At 44.5% G+C, this 23,037-nt stretch overlaps 1 protein-coding gene across 4 annotated transcripts in view; it reads left to right on the top strand.

The window, feature by feature from the left end:
• Positions 1-23,037, top strand: part of ADAM12 (ADAM metallopeptidase domain 12) — a 328,481-nt gene that overhangs the window by 291,468 nt on the left and 13,976 nt on the right. For all 4 annotated transcript variants that reach the window (XR_012132960.1, XR_012132961.1, XR_012132959.1 and 1 more), the window contains exons 16-21: positions 48-246; positions 2,313-2,390; positions 5,076-5,184; positions 8,419-8,554; positions 9,147-9,255; positions 10,795-10,974. Coding sequence is in view for 1 of the 4 variants with exons in the window: in XM_037011665.2 (XP_036867560.2) it covers positions 48-246; positions 2,313-2,390; positions 5,076-5,184; positions 8,419-8,554; positions 9,147-9,255; positions 10,795-10,974 (811 nt within the window). In the remaining 3 variants the exon portion in view is untranslated. The remainder of the gene's footprint in view (positions 1-47; positions 247-2,312; positions 2,391-5,075; positions 5,185-8,418; positions 8,555-9,146; positions 9,256-10,794; positions 10,975-23,037) is intronic.

A 23,037-nucleotide genomic window follows, 5' to 3' on the forward strand; every position in this document is an offset into this window, starting at 1 on the left:
CTTCCAAACCTTCCCTCTTTGGAGATTCTTTATTCTTTCCCTTCCAGGGATGCTAAGTGTGGAAAAATCCAGTGTCAAGGAGGTGCCAGCCGGCCAGTCATTGGTACCAATGCTGTTTCCATAGAAACGAATATCCCACTTCAGGAAGGAGGTCGGATTCTGTGCCGTGGAACCCATGTGTACTTGGGTGATGACATGCCAGACCCAGGGCTTGTGCTCGCTGGCACAAAGTGTGCAGATGGAAAAGTAAGACCCAAATGCTCACTTGTATCGTAAATATAAGTCTGGAAGGGGGCCCATTGAGAAATGTCCAAGAACTGAATTACAAGGTTTATTTTCTTAAATCTGCTTCTGAGAACGTTGTACCTGGAATCCAGTTCTTTGCACCTAGAGGAAAAAGTCAATAAATCCTAGATCCTGGCCCAAGCACTTAGATGGAGATTTTGGAAAATCAAGCTTGTTTGCTTGGCCTTTAGTGTTGGTAAGTCACTTCTGCACCTTGGGTGTCATGAGGGTTTCCAGCCAGGACGTTACTTTCGCAGGAACCACGGCAGCGCATTGCTGGAAATGCGGCCTTGGGTTTCGGCACATGGGGGCCTTGCTCTCACCCAGACAGAATGGGAAATCAGATGTATTTTCAGAGAGAATAGGAGAGGGGAAGAGGTGGAATGAGCTTAAAACCAGAGGGGAGTTCTTCTGGACACTGGGGGAAAAGTAGACTGAGATATTTGGAGGTTTAGAAATGAAATAAAAAATGAACAAAGAAATTGAGATTTTCACATTCTGCCACATTGATTTTTCTTACCAAACTTTCTTGTCAGACTAAATGACAACAGTTTAATAAAATGTTTTAAGAAAGAAGACAAATCAACCCCCACATGCTTTTTTTTAGGACCTAATTTTTAAAATGATTACAAAATCACTCGCTAGCATGGAGGCCACAGAGCAGGAAGGAAAGACAGAGACTTAGTTCCTTTAGCAGAGTCCCCAGGGCAGGAACTGTCTGTCTGCCCTCACTTTTCGCCCAGACACCCTGAGCCACAAATGCTTTATCCTTAAGGAAATAGGAAGATACAAGAAACGTGTTATACATTCTGGGTGTCTCCCTGACCTTTCTCATTAGCTGATATCCAGGCCTTGATATTAGTGTGACACCCGTATTTTAAACTGCAGTCTAAACAGCCAAGGCCAGGTGCATCCGAATGCTGACGTTCCAAGGGCTTTTTCAGTGGGTTTTTTCCTCCTTGTGCAAGATTAAATGGGCTTTGATCCCTGTTTCTGCAGAACACTAGTTCTTTGGAAGTTCCATCTTCAGCACTGCCCATGGATTGAGGGGAGAACAGCACCTATGCACAGCCAGGCTGTGTTCATTGTAATCCCAGACAATTCCTTTTATCAGCTGGAACGCGGCCGCCCCCTTGGCCAACTTGCCCACCTTCCGGCAGAGCAGCTTGGGCCAGCACTCTCTCAAAGGGCATCCATAGCTCCTTACACAGGCTGTTGAGGTCAGATGGCGAACTTCCCCTAGGAAGGTTCTACGTGATTAAAAATGTTTCTGCAGTCTAAAAATTAGACTTTTCTTCCTTTGACTCCGCTAATTTGTAACATCTTGTGGGAGATAAAGGGCCTGATCTCTTGAGTCTGGAGTATATCACGCCCCTTTAAAATATGACTAAATTTCTCTGCAAGAGAGAAACCAGCCCAGTATCATTTAGCAAATTACTGCCCTTGCAAAGTCTTGAGAAACACAAGGCAACTGTCTGTTTTCCTCTGCTGAGCATTTCTGCTGATGGTTTATGTTATCGATGATAGTACTGGTCAGTCAGTATTTTGGAAAAGTTCCCATATTTCAATATCTCCTTTAAAAGATTTTTGGACCTTCGACCTTGGAGCCGCTGAGTCTGTGCAGGCCCCAGGTTAAGGATTAGTCCATTTCAGCCTCCCCTCTATCTTTTAATGGAGGGGGGAAAATGCTGCAATAAGTGGATTTCATTGTAAGCTCTGAACAAAAATCATGAGAAAATCAGTTACCGTAATTTCAGGATTGACTGAAACCATATAAAATGCCATCAAGTATAAAAGAATTCAACGGTGTTCACCTTGATCTGAGCCTTTAAAAGCACCGAGCTGGGAGGCAGGTGTCAGGACCCACATGGGAGTCAGGTGAAAACTGCATCGTGATGCTGCGTCCATATTAACTGAAAGAAGATAGTCTTCCTCAAGCCTTCCTTTTCTATTTAAATACACAGATGCCCCGTGTGCATGGGTTGTAGAAGTTCTGAGATGTTTGCTGTATTTTCTTCCTCCTCCAGATCTGCCTCAATCGTCAATGTCAAAATATAAGTGTCTTCGGTGTTCACGAGTGTGCCAGGCGGTGCCACGGCAGAGGGGTAAGTAGGCAGAGCTGCGTTTTTATAGCCGGCCCAGAGTAAGCTCAGCACTAAATAATTCATTTGCAAAGGGTTTTGCAATCCATCAGGTTTTTAAAATACAGCAGTCTCCTCAACAGTTTCTTCTAAAGGCAGTACTTTTCTTTGACCTGTAAGTAGCATAAGAAATGTGATTTTTATTTAACAAAGAAAATCAAATCGAGCAAGAATTATCTTGTAAATTAACATTCTGTGATTTTTTTTTTCAAAGGGCTTTGTCATCTTCAATTTAATTTTAAGACCGACCTTCCTTCTTAAAGAGTTTTGCATTAACATTTCAAAAAGGGCTGTTCTTCTTCCCACCAAGATTCAGAACGGGTGTCTGAACCGAAACACTTCCAAACGGAATTAAAGCAAGACAGAACATACTGAGCACATGGTCTTGAAATCACATACAATGGGTTTCAACTAAAGAAGGCTGAGAAGAGGACTCTCATTGTTTAAAACATAATTTATTTTCCCTGATGGGCTTAATTATTTCCAATGGAATCATATTAATCTTGATTAGCCCTGCCAGTGGTTCATTTGTTTTTCTGAAACCTTTTATACAGATGTCATGCTCCAAATTCTATTTTTACAGTTTGCAGACACTCGCCAATGATTCTAATATAGGATTATGGGGATTTTCATAGAATTACTATTGTGCTGCCCCCATAAAGGATTGCAGCACCACCTCAGAGGGGTTTCTTGGTGGTGAGTGGAGCTGACTGTCAATATAAAATGGAGTCTTTTTATGTCAACATTGGGTCATAGATTTCCTTCTAATGGCTGTAGGAGACAACCTAGTGCAGCTTTATAATCTTGCTGATGAAGCAACCAAGGCCCAAGTGGACGTAGTGACATGTCCAAGGTTACAAAACAGCTGGTGGTAGTGCTGGGTTGGGGACCTTGACCTCCTCACTGTTCAACATCCCTGGGGTCCCATCCCCACATTGGAGAGGAAAGGCCCCCATTTTCTGGGTAGGTGGAGCACGACTTCAGTGACAACTTTACCGCAGTCCGACCCTGGTGAGACCAGGCGCCGCAGCCCCTCCAAGTGGGCTGTGCAGGCTGCAGTCCCCACCACACGCTGCAGAAATGGCCCACGACTGCAGCTGAGGATGGGCGCCTGAGCAGGACGGTGTGGGCAAGGACCCCGCCTGAATCCTAGGACAGGCGTCGGGGGGATACGTCAGCGGCCACATTCTTGAGAAAAGAGGCGAGACACTCATTTGGCCTAGACTGTGCCGCTCAGTAATGAGTTCTGCTCCGTTGTAGCTTCATAGAAATGTACTTTCCAACTCAGCGCAGGCTGTCATGATTCGGTCTTATTTGAAGCGAGCGGGGCGGATGGTTGATCCGTCAACAACAACAAAGTCAGTGGAAGCAGGGAAAGCTCACAAATGAGACACGGGCTCAGCTTTGGTTTTGCCTTAAAATCCGGAAGTGTGTGTTGGGCCCCCCTCCAGCAGTACTGCTATGTGGGGCTCAGGCTTTGGGGATGGCAGTGCTGACCGGAGCCTCACGGGCTTCCTTGTACAAAGCGTGTGGAGCCTGTCACCCCCGACGGACAGTTTGTTTCTCTAAGTGGAGGGGACCTGGACGCTCAGCAGTGATCTGGCGCAGCGCCCTCTGTCCTGTGGAGCTTTCCTGGTCGGTTTGCAGCTGTCCCACCCATTCCAAATCTGTCATAAATTTGTACCCAAAGCAGGCAACCTCATTTTCCCAGAAACAATGCCCTTTCACGCTCACATTCCACTGGTTGGTTCCCACGGCAGTTCAGTAACTTCCACATATGACAATAACAGATACAACAGATCACCCTCAGTCACCCTTCGTAAACAGGTGAACCACGCTGGTTGGGCCACAGAGGGCTTTGGCCTCCAGGGCAGGTGACGTGTGCAGGGCCCAGGGAGAGAGCAAAGCCCCCTCTGCCTGCTGCCTGGGGCCCTTTCCTTTCGCACCAGAGCTATCCTCTCACTTGACGAGGACACAGTTCTCTGTTGCCTGTGCCCACCATGCAGGACCGGGAACCAGGGAACAGTCACTTGCAGATTCAGTCCCCTGACCCAGGTCAGGCACGTGGGCATTTCAGGCATGGAATGTTGGAGCTGGCCAAGAGGGCATCAGGAAACAGGGGGCCTGGCTGCAGGCCTGCTGTGGGCGCCGGTCACCTAGCTCCTGAGGTGGCCAAGCCCATGGTGCTGAGGACTGGGATTCTGCATCCCGGAGCAGGGTCCCTCCTCACCACGGAGAGGGTGTCTCATCCTGGTCAGGTAGAGAGGGCTTCCTGGGTTTGTAGAGAGGGACATGGAGATTGAGGAAGGAAGGGGTGGAGGGGGCAGGTGAGTCCCAATCCCCGCCGCTCAGTGAGCACCTGCTACCAGGTGTTACGTCTGCAGCCTCAGGCGCTGGTCTCACTGTGTGGCGCTGTGTTTGGGGTTTCTTCTCACACTGACTCTCTCATCTGGCTCTACGGGTGCAAGCGGGAGCTCTGGCCACAGGGCCTTTGCTTCACTTTGGTGCTCCCGTGGAGGGTTGTGCCCTAATGCTCTGTCTCCCTTGAGGATTGAGGATTGTGCCCTAATGCTCTGTCTCCCTTGAGGATTGAGGATTGTGCCCTAATGCTCTGTCCCCCTTGGTGTCCCCACCCTGCCTCCCTGAAAGGTGTGTAACAACAGGAGGAACTGCCACTGTGAAGCCCACTGGGCGCCCCCCTTCTGTGACAAGTTGGGCTTTGGAGGAAGCACAGACAGTGGCCCTGTCCGCCAAGCAGGTTAGTGGGGACCCAGCCAGGGGAGTGGGCGCTGAGCTGCTTGGGGGGCATCTTTCCAAGCCAGACGAGGCTCCCCAGCTGTCAGTGTGACCCGGCTGCGGCCCGCATCCCGCCGCGCTCTCGACCCTGCAGAGTCCTTCCCTCTGCCTGGCTGAGGCTGAGCTTGCCGGTTCTTACCTGTGGTGCTCCTCTCAACCAGTCCTTCCTACAGCGGGCTGCCAGAGGAGCCCGGGCTTCCTGTGGGTTCGAAGGACTGGGCCAAGGCCGGCCTCTGTGTCCTGGGCCACAAACTGGGAGGTGGAAGGCCTTTACAGCTTACTGGAGAGACCACTTCCTCTTAGTAAAGGAGTGGCTCCTGCAAGGGGCAGCTGCCGCTCGGTCACTGAGCAGGTGTGGTGCGCAGGACCATGTGAGGGCTGCAGAAGCAGTCGCTCTTCGGACCCTTACCTGTCTCTGTTCTTTCTTTAGACAAGACTGAAGCTCAGGGAAGGCATGCAACTTGCCCAAAGTCACACAGCTGAGACAGAGTCAAGTCTGCCCACCCCCCGAGGCACTCCCCGTAGCAGCTATGCTTGAACCCTCAGTTCTTTGCTCTTCAGTGACCTTCAGAAATGGTCTCCTGGGGCAGCACTGTTTTCTCTGACCCTGGTCAGGCAGTTAGGGGGCAAGTCTGCCTGATGCCCCTTTAAAAATTAAAGAAGCAAGACAAACAAGAGGTAGAGAGCCCACACAGGACGTGGCTGGGGGCCGGGGCAGGCAAAAATTTCCCGAGCCCACTTGTGTTGACGGCTTGGAGCTCCCCTGAGCCCCCATAACACTCTGATGATGGCTAATGTTGCTGCAGAGGACGTCACGTGTCCCCAAGTCCTGCTGTGACTGGCATGGTTGAATCTGTGGCTTTGGCCATTGTTTCCATGACGACAGACATACCACTGCTCTGCAGGGCCTGGCGGTGGCGAGCGCAGAGCTCAGGAGAGGAGGGCCTGCCTACCAGGCACAGCTGTAGAGAGCGTCGTCAGAAAGGACAGCGCATTCCCGGCCATCCCTCTGCTTAAACAGAGACGTGTCTCCACATGGCTCCTGAGAGAGGCCTCTCTGGGGCCCGGCCCTGCAGCCAGGGCAGAAGGGACAAGGTCTTGCCTTTCAGTGAGCGTCCATGCCAGTGGCAGGAAGCAGCCCGGCCAGGCATCCCCTCTCCTCGTGGACATCCCAGCCCTGAGGACTGGCCTCTTGCTGCAACCTACTTAATATTCCAATATGGCTTTAAGCATTTGTTATACAAAAATAGCAGGCTTTTAGTTTTTAATCCAGCAGGAACCCATCCATCTACCTTCAGGTTAGCCAGCTGGCATTTGAGGACTTGGAGAAGACGGCAGGTGGACAGCACACCGTGGGCCTCTCTGGTGTGGACACACATGACCACCAGTACTCGGGTTTTAGGGCTTCAAAAAGTTGGGGAATCCACAGTTGCCAGCTCTCCATTGTAGCAGGAATATTTTAAACAAGTGAAAACAGCAGAAGAGTCGAACTCTATCCACTATAGCCAACTTCACAAAAGGCAGGATGCTACACACCTTCTCCAAGTGCAGGCAGAGAGGCAGGCCCTGTGGTGCGGGCCCAGCTGTGTGGTGGGCCTCACCCCCCAGGGCCCCGCATGCCCGCCTGACTGAGGCCCAGTCGTTCATGCAGCAAGGACGTCTCTAGCGTCTGCCATGTGCCAGCTGCCTGTCCAGGTGGTGGAGGGACATTAAGCAAGCACAGCATGGCATGCTAAGATTCCAAGAGGTGGATGTGGGGCAGGCTGTGCAGGGCACATGCTTACTCTGGGTGTGGAGAGGAGGGGCTGGGGTCCCACCCACTGCTCAGGTTTCCGGTTTGAGCAGTTTCATGGGTGGCGCTGCCATTCATGGAGACAGGCAACCTGGAGGGCTGCATGGAGTTCAGTTTGGAGGCCCTGTGCTGGATTGGATAAATTGATCAGCTTAAGATTTAGGGACTGGTTTTAAGAAACTGGAAATTATGCTGCTCACTTGTTAATTAGCTTTGTTAAGAGACAGCAGAGCTCTAGCCAGAGTGCCCGTGATTGCTGGCTCACAGTCTGAAGAGAATGATGGTTTGGCCAGGAAACCAGAGCAATGCTTTTCCAGTAACACCAACACATGAATCAAGACTGTCACATGTGGATTGTCCCTGATAGGACTTGTTAAATGGATATGAAGTCCGGAAACAGAGAGCGTGTGAAGGCATCCTTCCCCAGTCAGATCCACCGCCGCTCTGGCCCCCAGCCAGCCGGGCACCCCGGACACAGGCAGGTGGGGAGAGGTGGCCGCCCTGCCGTCACCAGCAGGCTCGAAGGCATGGTGTGCACCTACCGGGTGAAGCACACCCGGAACATCGCTGGTAGGAAGACAGACAAATGAATCGAAGTCTGTGCTCTCGAAGAATTCATGGGGAAGTCGAAATTGCACAGAAACCTCCGCTAACCTCCCCTAACGTCCTTCCCAGATGGCCCTTGACCATCGCTGCAGGCATAGCCCAACCTGGTGCCTGCTCTTTCCTTTTCTTCCCACACCCGCGAGGAGTCTTAGTGTCTGTGTACTAAACAGAAGGAGATGTTTCCTTAGAGAAAATAAACAGCGTTCTCCCAGAGAAAGGGGTTTGCCCCCAAAGGCTGTATTTTAAGGCCTAACATAACAAAACAAAACTCATGGGTATTCCATTTCAGCTGTGAGTTTTCTTTTCTTCTTTTTTTTTTTTTTCACCTTGTAATTTAATGATGTCCAGAAATAAAGTCTCGGTCTAAAGAAATACAAAAAAAATAAATAAGCAATTAGGAAGGAGCCAGGAGTAGCGTCTCTGTGATAGGGCCTGGGAAGATTTTACTCCAGGGACCACTTCAATCCTCATGGGATTTGAGTGATGGCTTCCTGTGGCCACACTCCCCTGCTGCTGTCACACTTGGGAGGCCGGTGTGGTCAAGGCCGCGGCCAGACGTATCAGACAATAATCCTACTTAACAAGTTCCAGAATGGTCAGAAATGAATGATGGCCACAGGGATGGAACCTCAAACACGACCTTTGAAGTAAGACCGCTCTATCAGGACCTCAGTCAGGGATTTACACCTCATTTCTGTTCCTTCTTTCCAAGTTCACTTCAGTGTAAATGTCACAGTTTGATGCTCCCATATTTCATTCTACCTGCCTCCCACCCTGATCAAATGCCTTTTGTTTCAGATAACCAAGGTGTAACGATAGGCGTTCTGGTGACCATCCTGTGTCTTCTTGCTGCTGGGTTTGTGGTTTATCTCAAAAGGAAGACGTTGATACAACTGCTGTTTATGGATAAAAAAACAACCATTGAAAAGCTAAGGTACCTGGGGTTTGGGTCCTCTTTTCAAGAAATGGCCTTTGAAAGCATATAAGCCACTTTCTTCATTTGTTTTCCTTAGCAAAGAAGAGCTCAGATTTTCTCGAAAGTAAAATTGTTTTGATTTTTTACAATTTCTGCTGAATTAGCTGCCTCTCTGGTTTCCGTTCAAACTACTCACTGCTTAATACACAATAATAAGGGTGTGGTATGATCTATTTTTTTTCACCCTTACATTAGTACTTTTTATAAGACATAGGATGTTAAAATATTTTCATCAGATGGGATAGCTTTTGATCAAGTACTTTCAAAAGCATTGCTGCAAAGCCAGCTTTATACAAATCACCTCCCAGGTGTCACAAAGCTACGTTTCTATGGATTGCAAGAACTAATTTAACAGAATAGTGGCTTTGGGAGGGAAAAATCAATATTTATTTTTTAATCTTGTAAGAGCATTTGATAATTTTTCCTTTACATGTTTACCATACTGAGTTAAAATAATTATTTTTTGAGGGTTGCTGAGAACAAGCTAGGAAAAGCTAAGTCGGCCAGAGGGCAAACGGCCTGGCCCAGCATGTCTGGGGTTGTCTTGCAGGTGCGTACGCCCTTCCCGGCCGTCTGGTGGCTCCCAGCCTGGGCAGGCTCGCCTCACACACCTCAGCAAAGGCCTGATGAGGAAGCCACCACGCTGCACCACAAATAAGGTAAGTTTCAAGCAAGCATAGGAAGGCAGTGTGGGCCTGGAGGCACGGGTTTTTCAATGAGAGCTTGAGTAGCAGTAGATCCTGGAGACATTACACCGACTTACACCGAGCCCATGTTCGGACCCATTTTGCTCCAGCCTTGGGTGTGGAAGCTCTGTTGACCCTCTGGTTTCCAGGAGCTGGATCCTTAACCCAAAGTGCCTGCCGGCTCCCTACAGTCTCTTAACTTTCCTGCTATCCTGGTGAGTTATTACTAGAGTTCACTCCGATATTCAGTTTTCCCCACCAACTGTTTTTGATGTATCCACAAGAATACTGAATATTGGACTCATTCGACAAGAGTCCATACTATAGCAGGGAACAGAGTTGGTATTAAAAAAATGACAAACTATTCAAAAGGTCATTATCACATATTCAGTAGGCAATAACTATTTTATCTTCCCAGACCCAAAAAGTAAGAGGGTTGGGTTCCAAAGGGGAGGCCGCCATCCCTGATAGCTTTACCATCTTTCATCCCCAAATGTGGGACTTAGCAAGGACAGCTTTATTTGAGGGAACCAAAACCACAGCCTTATTATGAAGAACACAAAATGAGGAATGACCCAAATATCCATCAACAGGTAAAAGGATAAACTTCAGTGTGTTTACCCATATGGGATGTCACTCAGCAATTAGAAAGAATGGACCATTAATATATACAACATCATGGATGAATCTCAAAACAGTTATGGAGCACATGCTCTGATCCAATTTATATAAAGCTCTAGGAAATGCAAATTATTGTATAGTGACGACAAGTTGATCGATAGTTGCAGGGGAGGGTGGGAAACAGGAGACAAGGGGGTGATGGGGAGGTTCGTTACCCCGGCTACTGGGATGGTTTCGTGGGTGTGGACATATGTCAAAATGTACCAAATGTACCAAATATACACTTGAAATGTGTACGATTAGTCATATGTCAGTTACACCTCAATAAAGTTGTTTCTAGAAATAAAGAAAAAGGGAGGGCAGGCCTGAGGCCCAAGGCCCATACAGCCTCTGTTCTGATCTGTTGCAGAAGACAAGCACACCATACAGGATATCTGCATGCAGGCCCCCAGCCTCCACCCTGGCTTCTGGAAGCCTCCGTTCCCCTGACCCAGGGGTTTTCTTGCCCCCTCTGAGCTTCCTATGCATTAAGCTGGTATCCTTTTCACAACTCCTGCATAATTTCCTTAAAACCTGGTCTGGGTCCCTACCCTTGTTAGCACTTCTCAGGGGCCTTACACCTATTTGTCAATGAATTAAGCCAAGTGTTTAAAATTTCAAATAGAAATTGACCCCACTTTCCCAGACTGGGGTAGAGGGGCGCTTCCGTTAGAATGCTGACATTTAAAGGAGTGCTGATAGATCCCGTCTCATGGAACTCCTCGCTGTTCTTCTCTGACTCAACCGCAGGCCCCCCCTGCTAGGGCAGACTGGTCAGCTCTGCGCTCTCCTCCAGGCATCACAGATATTGTGAGGCCGTGACATCATGGCTTTTGTGCTTTGACCCTGCAGGCCAGCACGCGGAGACCACCGCCGAGTCAGAGTGTTGACATCAGCAGGCCCCTCAAAGCCCTGGACGCCTCGCAGCCCATTTCACCTCAGCGGGTGCTCCCACCCCTCCACAAGGCTCCCCGTGCACCCAGCGTCCCTGCCAGGCCCCTGCCGGCCAACCCTGCCCTTAGGCATGCCCAGGTACGCCTTCGGCTGCTGACTTGCTGGATGTAGTTCAAATCCAGACTCTGCTACTTGCTCATGTCTGAACTTGGACATGTGGCTTAACTTCTCGGTGCCTCTATAAAATGCAGATAATTCAGCTCCTCAGATGGTTAAATGTCATGAACTGTGCAAAGCTTTTTGCAGAGCGCTTGGCGTATAGTAATGGTGTAAATATATTTTAGTTACTCTGAGTAATATTGTTATGATCAGAACAGTGAGGGTGCCCATGTGGCAGGAGCACTATTAATAATTAGGCCTGGATAATAAAAGAGAGACGGTCACTTTCGGAATAATTGTGGGTGTGCACTTTTGCCATTTTTCACTTTCAAAACATTTACAAATATTTTACCACCTATGGAGTTCCTCCATGGCAGGCATAGCATTGTAGTAGATACTTTATGTGCATCATCTCATTTTTAAGCTGTTTCTGGCAGTAACTGCTTCTGTTTGCTTGCACTGTGAACATGACATCATTTTTTCACAGTAGGAAACTTGAAGGGAGCAGAAGTAAAGACAAGCGAAAAAAACATCATTACATTTTGTTCCATTTCTCACAGCTATCAGTTACACTTTCTTCTCATTGTACATTTAATGTGTCTTTAAACATTATTTAGATTATTCTATATATATATTGCTTTATATACTTCTTTTTTGCCTTAACATCATTCCCATTTACCATGGCATTAAAAATTCTTGAGAGTGTTATTTTAACAGTAGCATGATATGTGTATATAGAATACTTTTTTAAGCACTTGCCAATTAGTGGACATGCTTGGATAGCTCTAATTTTTGCTATTATAAAACAGAAGTGGTGACTTTAGGGATACTAACGGGCATGCTTTGGGTGAGGGCGTGCTTTAGGGCAGGATTTCCCACCCGCCAGCATCACTGACATTTTGGGTGAGGTAACTCTTTGTTGTATGGACTGTCCTGTGTATCACAGAATGTTTAGCAGCATCTCAGTTTCTACCAACTGTACGGCAGTTGCATGTGTAAAATCATGTCTCTACACATTATCAAATGTCCTTTTGGGGAGAAAATCATCCTTGATTGAAAGTGCTTCTCCAAAGTTTACAATATATGTGCATTCTTTCTTCACTCCTGCTGCGCCAAGTTTCTTTCTGTTATCATTTCCTCTCTACCTGAAAAACTTTCTTTAGCAGGTCTGACGGTGACAAAGTCTCTTAGTTTTCCTTCATCTGAAAATGTCTATTTCACCTTTATTCCTGAAAGATATTTTCACTGGATATAGAATTCTGGGTTGAATATGTCTTCTTTCAACATTTGAAAAATGTTATCCTACTTCCTTCTGGCCTCCAGGGTGATGAGAAAGCCACTGCAAGGTTCTGCCCACAGTCTCTGTTCCAGGGAAGTGGCACAGCCTCTTACGGCAACGAGGGATGGAGAGCCGGGTTCTGTCACCTCCCGCATGCAGCGCGCGGTGGGGAGGGGGAGGAGCATGGCCTTGTCTGGTGTTTGCCTGGAGCTGGAGTGGAGTCAGGTGTGGTCAAAATGTTTCTCTCGTACTGTGTCACCCCCTTGAAGTCTGTTGGCTAGAGGCAGAGGCTTTCCTTGAGCTTTTCTTGGTCTGGTGCCATCTGGCCAGGCATCTGCAGATTAGGCACCTCTCCAGAGCCCAGGTCAGGATATAAAGAGGCAGAAACAGAAAACAAGAACTCCCTGTCGGGTGGGTCCCTGAGTTCTGAGGTCCTTAGCCAGTCCATTTACTTTTCTCAAACTTTCAGAGTCTCTGTCAATTGCTTTATAAATTTTCTCCAAACTTTTTGTGGTAATTTGCAGGAGAAATAGGGTGAAATGTGCTCATTTTATCTTGTCCGGAGTATATTTCTTTTTTTATTTCTTTGATTACTGGTACTCTAGAACTTCTTTTGATATGTCTATTGACCAATGGTGTGCTGGTAAATCGACTGTCTAAAAAAAAATTGTGCATCATTTCTCTACTGTGAAAACTCCCACCTGGCCAATTTCAAGCTATTAACACAATGTCACTGAATGAGAAGCAGAGAATTGGCTGGCGTGAGCCTCCAGCGTATGTGTAGCTCCAGTGTACAGCTAAAATTAACGATATTCGTTTTGTGAATTGTCTGCTCCTGTCGTTTGCCTGTTTTTCCCTATTTGAGAGAGAGTTTTTCTTCCTCATTTGTAAGAGTTTTTCTTATTAGATTGAGACTATTTACCCCTTTCCAGTAATTTATTGTAGACATTTCCCTCATTTGTCCTTTAATTTTATTATATTTTTCTGGTATGAAAGGAGTTCCAGTTTTGAATATTAAACTTATCAATCTTTGCTTTTGTGAATCCTCCTGTTCTTTTTGTCCTTGCAAAGTCCTCTTGTGATTCAGTATCAGTTAAGATCCACCTGTAATTTCTTCTGTTTATATTTTTGGCTCTTGACAGTTCTATGGTTTACATTTGTTTTTCTAACCTGCCCTGGCTTTACATTGGTGGAAGACAATGGGCACATCCTAAGCTTTTCTGGGCTATGCACTTAATCAAGAAGCTGACAAAGCTCTGCACCAGCACTCAATATTACACATGCAAATTTCAGATATCCACAGAGCTTGTAAGCCTCTTCCCTGCAGATTCCCTTATACTAAGGCTTTTTATGTCCGCATTTAAGCAACTTGCCTTTGTACCATGTCAAACTGGGTTTGTCTCTAACAGACCATCTGATCCAAAGAAAGATATTTCTACTTGCTTGTGTCACCCTCAGTGAATGCCTGCAAAAGGGACTCCCTCAAGATATCCTTTAAAATAGGCCCCAAAAAAGGCTTTCATTCTGTTTTATGAAACAAAGGTAACATAACCCTTTAAAACATTACTAACTGCAAAATCCAAATTTCTCACTCCAGGCTGGTGTCTGGAACTTTTCCAAAACATATGATATAGACTTAGCTCGCACTTTCTCTCCCATGACACATGGGGAACTGGAATTAATTCCCTGCAGGTGTGCTGACTATTGCACGGTGGCTCTTGTTTGGCAGCACAGGCTGAATCCACCGATATTTTGTGCTTCAGAGCTCCCCACGCCCTGCCCCGCACAACATGACACACACGCAGCTACACAGCTAGCGCAGCTTCATTCATCCGAACTTACCATCTAAACTCTTCAGAAGGAAAAAGCGCTCATAAAACCTATGATATTGGTCAACCTCACACCTAAAGGGTAAGTTAGTTCTTTATAGAAAACATTTGATCTTCCCATCAAATGTTCTGCTTAATTTTTAAAAATCAAGGACAGTTGAATCAGCTCCTCTCTTGTCCACAGATGTCCCCTTCCAGAGCGCCACTTCCTTCACCAGGAAATGACCCTGGGAACTCGAGCCGCTCAACCCAACTCCTTTGCCTTAATCACGGAAACAAACTTTCATTTCCTTTTCATCCTGTCAGCTATTTTAGAGGAAAATAGTTCAGTGTATTCGTCTAGATGTTAGCAGACTATTGCCAAGTTCTCCCTAACCACAACGTGAGCATGAAAGGTGAAGCGTGGGCTTGAGAGAAGGAGAGTAAAAAGATAAAGAGCAAAGAGAGGCCAGCGGGACACGTGGTCGCCTGCAACCGTGCGCGTAGGCGGAGAGCGCGATGGGACGTCTATGCAACTGGGCGTGGACCCTGTCCTGCCCGAACTTGATATACTGGGTTTGCAGTCCACCTGGAACATGCACTTACTGGGGAGATGAGACAAATCAGCACACATTTGCATATTGTAAGGCACTTTAGATGCACCAAGGGACTTTTCCTGCCCTTATTGCTGCTAAGTAGAGAGTTCTGTCAGACTCTGGAAGGGAAAGAGGATAAAAGAAAAACAGGGGAAGTTGCAGGGATTGGCTATGGATGGATCCCAGAAAGCTTTGAGAAACCTGGTGATGGTTAATCTTAAAATATTTTATGTTGTCTTCCTCTGATTATAAAAGTGTTCAAAATTATCTAACTTTAAACCCCAAAGAAATCAATTATAATTTATGATACTTTTTAAAATAAAAAGTTTAATATGTATTAAGGGGAGAAAATAAAGCTCATGCCAATCATGTGTCTTGAGCAGGATTCTGAAAGGGCCTTCTTGGAAGGAAGCAACTTCAGGCAGCAGGCCTGTGCTCTGGCACCACAGCCTCGGAGGGGGAGATGGGACACGGCTAGGGGAGAGAGGGGGCGCTCAAGAGCGTGCAGAACAGGGTGAGCAGATCACGTTCCTTGCCTTCAACATCATGTGTAAAGTCGACTGGCCAGGTTTCTAGGAGGGAAGGGGGCCCCAGAAGCATTGGGTAAGCCAGGGGCCCTAGGAGGAGTAACATCTGGTACAGGTTTTAATGTTCCTCTTCTGCATGCTGGTTACTTTGTGACGTCCTCCAGCCTCCAGGGAGGTGTGCTAACCCCTGCCGCCTAGAGGCAGTCCTGAGCTGGCTGGAGAAGAAGGGGGAAGGTGCAGTCACACTAAGGGAAATGTCCAGGGGAGGACAGCACCCTGCAGAGTCATGTCCGAGATGCTAAGAGAGGACCAAGACAGCAGCCTGGACAGGGCCCCAGGAAGTGGGCAGACCATGGAGACACCACCCAGGGAAACTGAGAAAGGCTTGGGCATGGACAGTGTGTCCTACTGTTACACAAGTGAGAGCATCGGGTCACTAAATTTGAACTTAAGAACAAGTGTGACCCTCAAAAGACTGAACATATGAGGACACTCAGGTGATACTCTTAATTGCCAAACACCCATGTGCATAGCTTTCTTCCTGGAAGAGAAGACAGAAGGAACAGGGACAAACTCTTGGGGCTTTCATTAGATTTCTAGGACATATCCAGCTGAAATCGTTCATGCAGTTTCTTCTGATTAGTTGGCTTCATTAATTCATTAAAAGTTGAAGTAAAAACGTGCAATAGCACCGCTAAGAAATACATTTCTCTGCTCACAGAAAATTGTCTAGAGGAGGCTGTGCAGCAGGGAGATGCAGTGTTCTGCTGTCCAGCTGAAGCGTCCGTGATTCTACGAGGGGCATACGGGGTGCCTTCCATTCACAGACGGGCCGTCCTCCTAACAAGTAAACACCCCATGAAACTATCAGTCTCTTAGTATTTTTCTGTATTTTTTTAAAGATTTGCCCCATAAAAAGGCAGTTGAACTAGACATCCCGATGAGTGGCCTTATTTAGTCTGGGGTTGTTTTTATTTTTCAGAGCCCTTAGTTTCCTGGAAAATGTTAGGAAGTGCTTTTCCTCTGTGTGGCCTTATCAGTAAATCATAAATCTGAACTAACCGGGTGAGATTGTTTTTCCAGTCAGATTAGCCTCTTTGGTGGAATGATAGGAAACCAAAAGGACAGCTCAACCCATCCTAGATTGATTTCTGCTGAGTCAAAATCCTTTCCTAAAAAAGCTATGGGCCTTGAGAATATCACCAACCCTCTTCCAGGCACTGCTTGTCTGCACTGCAGAAACTGGAGTGAAACAGCAATGGCAGGAGATTAGTTTCTACTTCTATTCTTATAACTGAATGGTGTGTAACTGTATGCGTGTGTGTGTGTGTGTGTGTGTGTTATTTTACTAATTATTTTGGCAGAAGGGCTTTGTATCTGTATTTTGAGTTGCTATGAAATGGCAAACATTTATTGAGCACCAATTCTGCAGCTGGTACTGTGAGCTAAGCTCTTTACAGGCATTTCTGACTGTCCCCTGGAGCCCAGGAGGCAGATATGACCATTAGCCACATTTTACAGAGGATGAAACGAGGGACCATGAAGCCAATCGCTTATCTAGTAAGGCCCCCAGGTGGGAGAGCTAGGGCTCAAATCCTCGTTCTTCACCTGCATTCCTAGATGGAGGCATGCAGAGAGAGATGGCTAGGTGGGACGGATGAGGGAACCGCAGAGGAGACCGTGACGGTTAGCATATTGTAGATCCCAGACTGCTTCAGCAGCCTTTAACTCATGGTCTGTCTCCTGCCACAGAGATGTGCCCTCCTGGTGAAGAGCGGGTGGGCAGGAACACTTCGGCATCGCGCAAGACTGTCTGCAACAAGAGGGGTTTGCATTTCTCTTCTCTTTACTTGTAACAGTATCATGCTCCAGGCATTCTCATTTAATTGGTCTTTCTTGGAACCAGCTCTTGTTCAGAACCATAGCAGAGGCTGAATTACATTCTGAATATCCTGTAGCGTGTTAAGTGGAGAAGGCTGTGTGCATTTTCTGTAGAGATGGAGATTTTCAGGTTTCATGGCAGACAGGACATTCTCCTAATCGACACTTCATCTGCGTCTGTAGAATATACAGCACACGCTGTTTTGTAAAAATGAGATGGGCTAATCTTGTGCAGTCTCTTCTGACTAAGAAAAGATGGAGCGATCCAACTTTGTTTAAGTAGCCACAGAGGGAGGAGACGTCTATTTCAAGGAGCTCCAAATTCCCTTCCCGCCCTGACCCACACATAGAGTGAGGAAAAGTTAACATGGGCTGTTGCTGGTAACAACCACTACTCACATAGAAATACTCCGTCTGGATATAAATGTAAGCAAAATAAAGTCACTTAGACCATGATTTTAGAACAATCAGGTGATGGCCAGTTCGCTCTGAGCCCAGACTTTCAAAGGCATCTTCAACAGAATGAATTCAGCATTTCAATGAATAAGGACTTGTACCCTTCTGACCTCTGCGGATGTCTGATATTTAAGCCAGCACTTGCAGAGTCTGGAAATCTAATGATGTAGGTCCCTGCTCATCAGAAATGCCAATATATAATGAGAAAAGGAAATTCATTTGTCAGGAGTTCTCCCAAGGAAGTGAGATGAAATACGAGAAAACTGATCTTTATAAAAGCTTTCATTACTACAGGCAACCCAAAAGCTAATCGCTGAGAAAAAGGGCTGTAAAGTGTCCTTCCATGCCTGCTCTCCGCTTTCCAGACTTCCCCCCTTTTGCCCAGATGTTTTCCAGACCACCTCTCCCCTGAGCTTTACCACAGTCCTCCCATGAGTCTCCTTGCCCACCTGCCTTATCCTGGACTTGCCTGGACATCTTAATTCTGCCCCTTCCAGAAGGCACAAACGGCATTATTTATCTCAGGGCACACCTTCGTCCAGTCCCTTGAACAGAGTAGCCATGTAGGAAATATGCTGAGTTGGTGTGAATTCTACATCATGAAAAATAAACCTTGTCACAGTATCAGTTATTCCCCATGGAGCCATCACACTCAGTGAGTCATGGGTTAATAAAAGACACTTCCTCCTGTAAATCTAAACTGTCGCTACTGAGGTCTCGGACTCCTACTAACCTCTCCCTGCTACCTGCCCAGTACTTCCAGAAATTTAACTGAAGTTTCTTTGGCTTCATATCATACACTAATTTTTCATGTGACAGCCCTATCTGATGTCTTTAAGAGTCCCTATTCCACGTGGAAGCACCCATATCTCCCTGGAGAAAGCATGGGAAGGCATTCCAATGATTTTAGTATGCAAAGGGATATTTGTTTTCCACTCTTTTCTCTTGCTATAAATGTGTAAACTGTACATAAAAGAACAGATGCCTGATATTTTACCCTTTACATTTTTTAATAGGTAACATGTGCCCATAATTAAACATTCCAACAGTTGAAAGGGTTTCTAGTCTCCATCCCACCTCTGACACCAGACTTCCTTTCCCAAAAGCAATCATTGTTTCAAGGCTTTTGTAAAATAGAAGTTACAATACAGCAAAAAGTCTTATTTCTAACTTGTCTCTCTGCAGAGACAGAGATTGTGGGAAATTCAGAGAGAAGCCCTGGATTCAGCAGCCATCAACATGCTCTCCCTCTGGTTCCATCTTAGAGCCTTACTTTGATTTCAGGTGGCAGCAGTGATGTACTTTCTCACCACTCTTGCTGTTCCACATCAGCTGTACACAGATCCACCTACTCTGCATGGCACATGGAAGCCATACCATAAATGATTTAACCTGTCCTTTACACCTATTGAAATTTCAGATATATGCACAGTCCCCTTTTTAATTTGTTTTTATTTTCTTAAAATCTTTATATTGAGGTATAGACAATGAAATGCACAAATCTTAGCACACTACTTGATGACTTTTGACATTTGTATACACTTATATAACCCTCACCCAGGTCAAGATAGGTAAATTCTTATTAAATTTTCCTGCTTCACCTATTTGCTTTTCTTTCCATTGCCTAGAAAGACAGATCTGGAAAAGGTCACAAATGCTGATGTTCAAGGGTTTACTGCCTATGTTTTGTAGGAGCTTTATAGTTTTGGGTCTTATATTTAGGTATTTAATCCGTTTAGAGTTTATTTTTGTGTATGGTATAAGACAGCGATCCAGTGTCATTCTTTTGCGTGCAACTGTGCAGTTTCCCAACACCATTCATTGAAGACATTATCTTTTCCCCATTGTAAATTCTTGCCTCTTTTGTCATATATTAATTGACTATATAGGGGTTCCTTTACTTCTGGGATGTCTATTCTGTTCCATTGGTCTATGTATCTGTTTCTTTGCCCATATCATACTGTTTTGATCACTGTCACTTTGTTGTATAGTTTGAAATCAGGAAGCATGATATCCCCAGCTTTGTCCTTTCTCAAGATGGTGTGGAATATTTGAGGTTTTCTTGTAGATCCGTATGTATTTTGAGGATTATTTTAGTGAAAAGAACTAAAAACTACCTCAAGAAACAAGAAAAATCTCAATCTAACCTTATACCTAAAGGAACTAGAAAAAGAACAAAGCCCAAAGTTAGTGGATGGAAGGAAATAATACAGATCAGAGCAGAAATAAATGAAATAGAGTGGGTTTGTCATCTATGGCCTTTGTTATGTTGAGGCATGTTCCCTCTGTACCTACTTTGTTGAGATTTTTAATCATGAATGGATACTGAATTTTGTCAAACAAATTTTCAGCATCTATTGAGATGACCACATGGCTTTATCCTTCCTTTTGTTAACATGATGTAACACATTAATTTGTGAATATTGAACCATCCTTGCATCCCTGGAATAAATCGCACTTGGTCGTGATGAATAATCCTTTTAATGTATTTTTTTATTCAGTTTGCTAATATTTTCTTGAGGATTTTTGCATTTATGTTCATCAGGAATATTGGTCTGTAATTTTTTTTTGTAGCATGTTTGTCTGGTTTTGGTATCAAGGTAATACTAGCCTCATCGAATGAGTTTTGAAGCTCTCCTTTTTCTTTAATTTTTTGAATAGCTTGGGAAGGATAGGTATTAACTCTTCTTCAAATGTTTGGCAGAATTCTCCTGTGAAGCCATCTGGTCCTAGTCTCTTGTTTGTTGGGAGGTTTTTTTTTTTATTAAAAATTAAATTTCATTACTAGCAATTTATCTGTTCAGATTTTCTATTTTTTCCTGGCTCAGTCTTGGGAGATGGCATGTTTCTAGGAATTTATCCTTTTCTCCTAGGTCCAGTTTGTTAGTTCAGTTAGGTTTTTTATAGTAATCTCTTATAATTGTTCATATTTCTGTAGTCTCAGTTTTAACTTCTGTTTCATTTCTGTTTTTACTTGAAACTTTTTTCTTGATGAGTCTAGCTAAAAGTTTATCAATTTTGTTTATCTTTTCAAAGAACCAGCTCTTAGTTTCATTGATCCTTTGCATTGATTTTTTAGTCTCTATTTCATTTATTTCTGCTCTGATCTTTATTATTTCCTTCCTTCTACTAACTTTGGGCTTTCTTTATTCTTTTTCTAGTTCCTTTAAGTGTAAAGTTAGATCTAGATTTTTCTTGAAGTAGACCTTTAACACTATAAATATACCTCTTAGAACTGCTTTTGCTGAATCCCAAAGATTTTGCATTATTGTGTTTCCATTTCCATTATGCTCTAAGTATTTTTTATTTACTCTTCAATTTCTTCATTGACCCATTGGTTATTTAGTAGCATGCTGTTTAGCCTTCACAAGTTTGTGTTTTGTCCAGTTTTTCCTCTAATTAATTTCTAGTTTCATACTGTTGTGGCCAGAAAAGATGCTTTGGTATGATTTTAGTCTTCCTAAATTTTTTAAGACTTGTTTTGTGGCCTGATATGTTCCATGTGCACTTGAAATGAATGAGCATTATGCTGTCTTTGGACGTAATATTTTGTATGTATCTTTTAGGTCCGTTTAGTCTAATGTATTGTTTAAGCCATTGCTTCCTCATTGATCTTCTGTCTGGGTGATCTGTTTATTGCTGTAAGGGAGGGGGTGTCAAAGTGCCCTACTACTATTGCATTACTATTGTATAATTCAATTTGAATATATTAATTGAAATATATGTCAATTTCTCCCTTCATATATCTGTCAGTTTTTGCTCTGTGTATTAAGGTGCTTCTCTTTGGGGTACATAGATATTTACAATCATTGTATCTTCCTGCTGTGTTAAGCCCTAATCATTGTATAGTGTCCTTTTTTTTTTTTTGGTCTCTTTTTACAGTTTTTATTTTAAGTTCATTTTGTCTGATATAATTTCTGCTACTCCAGCTTTTTTGTTTTTCATTTCTATTTGCATGGAGTATCTCTTTCCATCCCTTCAGTTTCAGTCTGTGTGTGTCTTTATGTCCAAATGAGTCTCTTGTAGGCAGTATATAGATGAGTCTTATTTTTTTATACATTCAGTCACCCCGTGTCTTTTGATTGGTGCACTTAGTCCATTTACATTTAAAGTAATTACTGATAGGTATATACTTACTGTCTTTTTGTTCAACATTTTCCGGGTGTTTTTGTCCTTCTCTGATCCCTTCTTCTTCACTTGCCCTCTTTCTTTGTGTCATGACTTTCTTCAATGTTGTGGTTAGATTTCTTTCTCTTTATTTTGTATGTTTTTGGTTTGTGGTTAGTATATATATATATATATATATATATGTCTTACATATATAGCAGTCTATGTTAAGTTGATGGTCTCGAGTTCAAATGCATTCTCACAGTACTACATTTTTAACTTCCTGTCTTCCACATTTTATACATATATGATGTCTTCCCTAACACCTTTTATTTAGTGATTCCCTTAAATAATTTTTAAAAGTAATTGGTTTTACCACATGTCTTTTCACCTTCTTAATAGCTTTTAACTTGTTGGTCTACTACCTTTGCTATCTGTTTCCTTTTATCAGTGAAATGTTTTCTTTTCACTATGTTCTTCTACTATGGCCTTTCCTCATAAGGAAGTTCCTTTAACATTTCTTGTAAGGCTAGTTTAGTGATGGTGAACTCCTTTAACCTGTGTTTATCTAAGAAGTTCTTTATCTCTCCTCAAGTCCGAATGATAACCTTCCTGAGTGAAGTATCCTTGGTTGTAGGTATTCTTCTTTTAGCACTTTGAATATATCGTGCCATTCCCTTCTGGCCTATAGAGTTTCTGCTGGAAAATCAGCTGACAGCCTTGTGGGATTCCCTTGGAGGTAACTCGTTGTTTTCTCTTGCAGCTTGTAAGATTCTCTGTCTTTGATCTTTGTCATTTTAATTATGTGTCTTGGTGTGGACCTTCTTCGGTTCATCTTGTTTGAAGCTCTCTGTGCTTCCTGGACTGGACTTCTGTTTCCTTCCCTAGGTCAGGGATGTTTTCAGCTATTACTTCTTCAAATAAGTTCTCTACTCCTCTCTCTCTCTTTCCTCCTTCTGGTACTCCTGTAATGCAAGTGTTTGGACTTTTAACACTGCCCCAGAGCTCCCTTAACCTGTCCTCATTTCTTTTTGTTCTTTTTTCTTTCTGCTGTTCAGCTTTAGTACTTTCCATTCTCTATCTTCCAAATCACTGATCCATTCTTCTTTTTTTTTATTAAGGTATCATTGATATACAATTTTATAAAGGTTTCACATGTGCAAATTGTGGTTTCAACATTCACCCATATTATTAAGTTCCCCCCACCAGCCCCATTGCAGTTACTGTCTATCAGCATAGGAAGATGCTATAGAGTCATTACTTGTCTTATGAACAGCCTCTTGATAAACTGCATGTGCCTGGCAGTTTGGGCTGGCAGACTGGAGGCCAGGTGGACTGTCCCAGTGCTGGGACTGCCAGGGTGTGGGCTGAAGGTCTCCTGTGTGATT

Source organism: Manis javanica, chromosome 7 (assembly GCF_040802235.1).
Source record: "Manis javanica isolate MJ-LG chromosome 7, MJ_LKY, whole genome shotgun sequence".
NCBI lineage: Eukaryota > Metazoa > Chordata > Mammalia > Pholidota > Manidae > Manis > Manis javanica.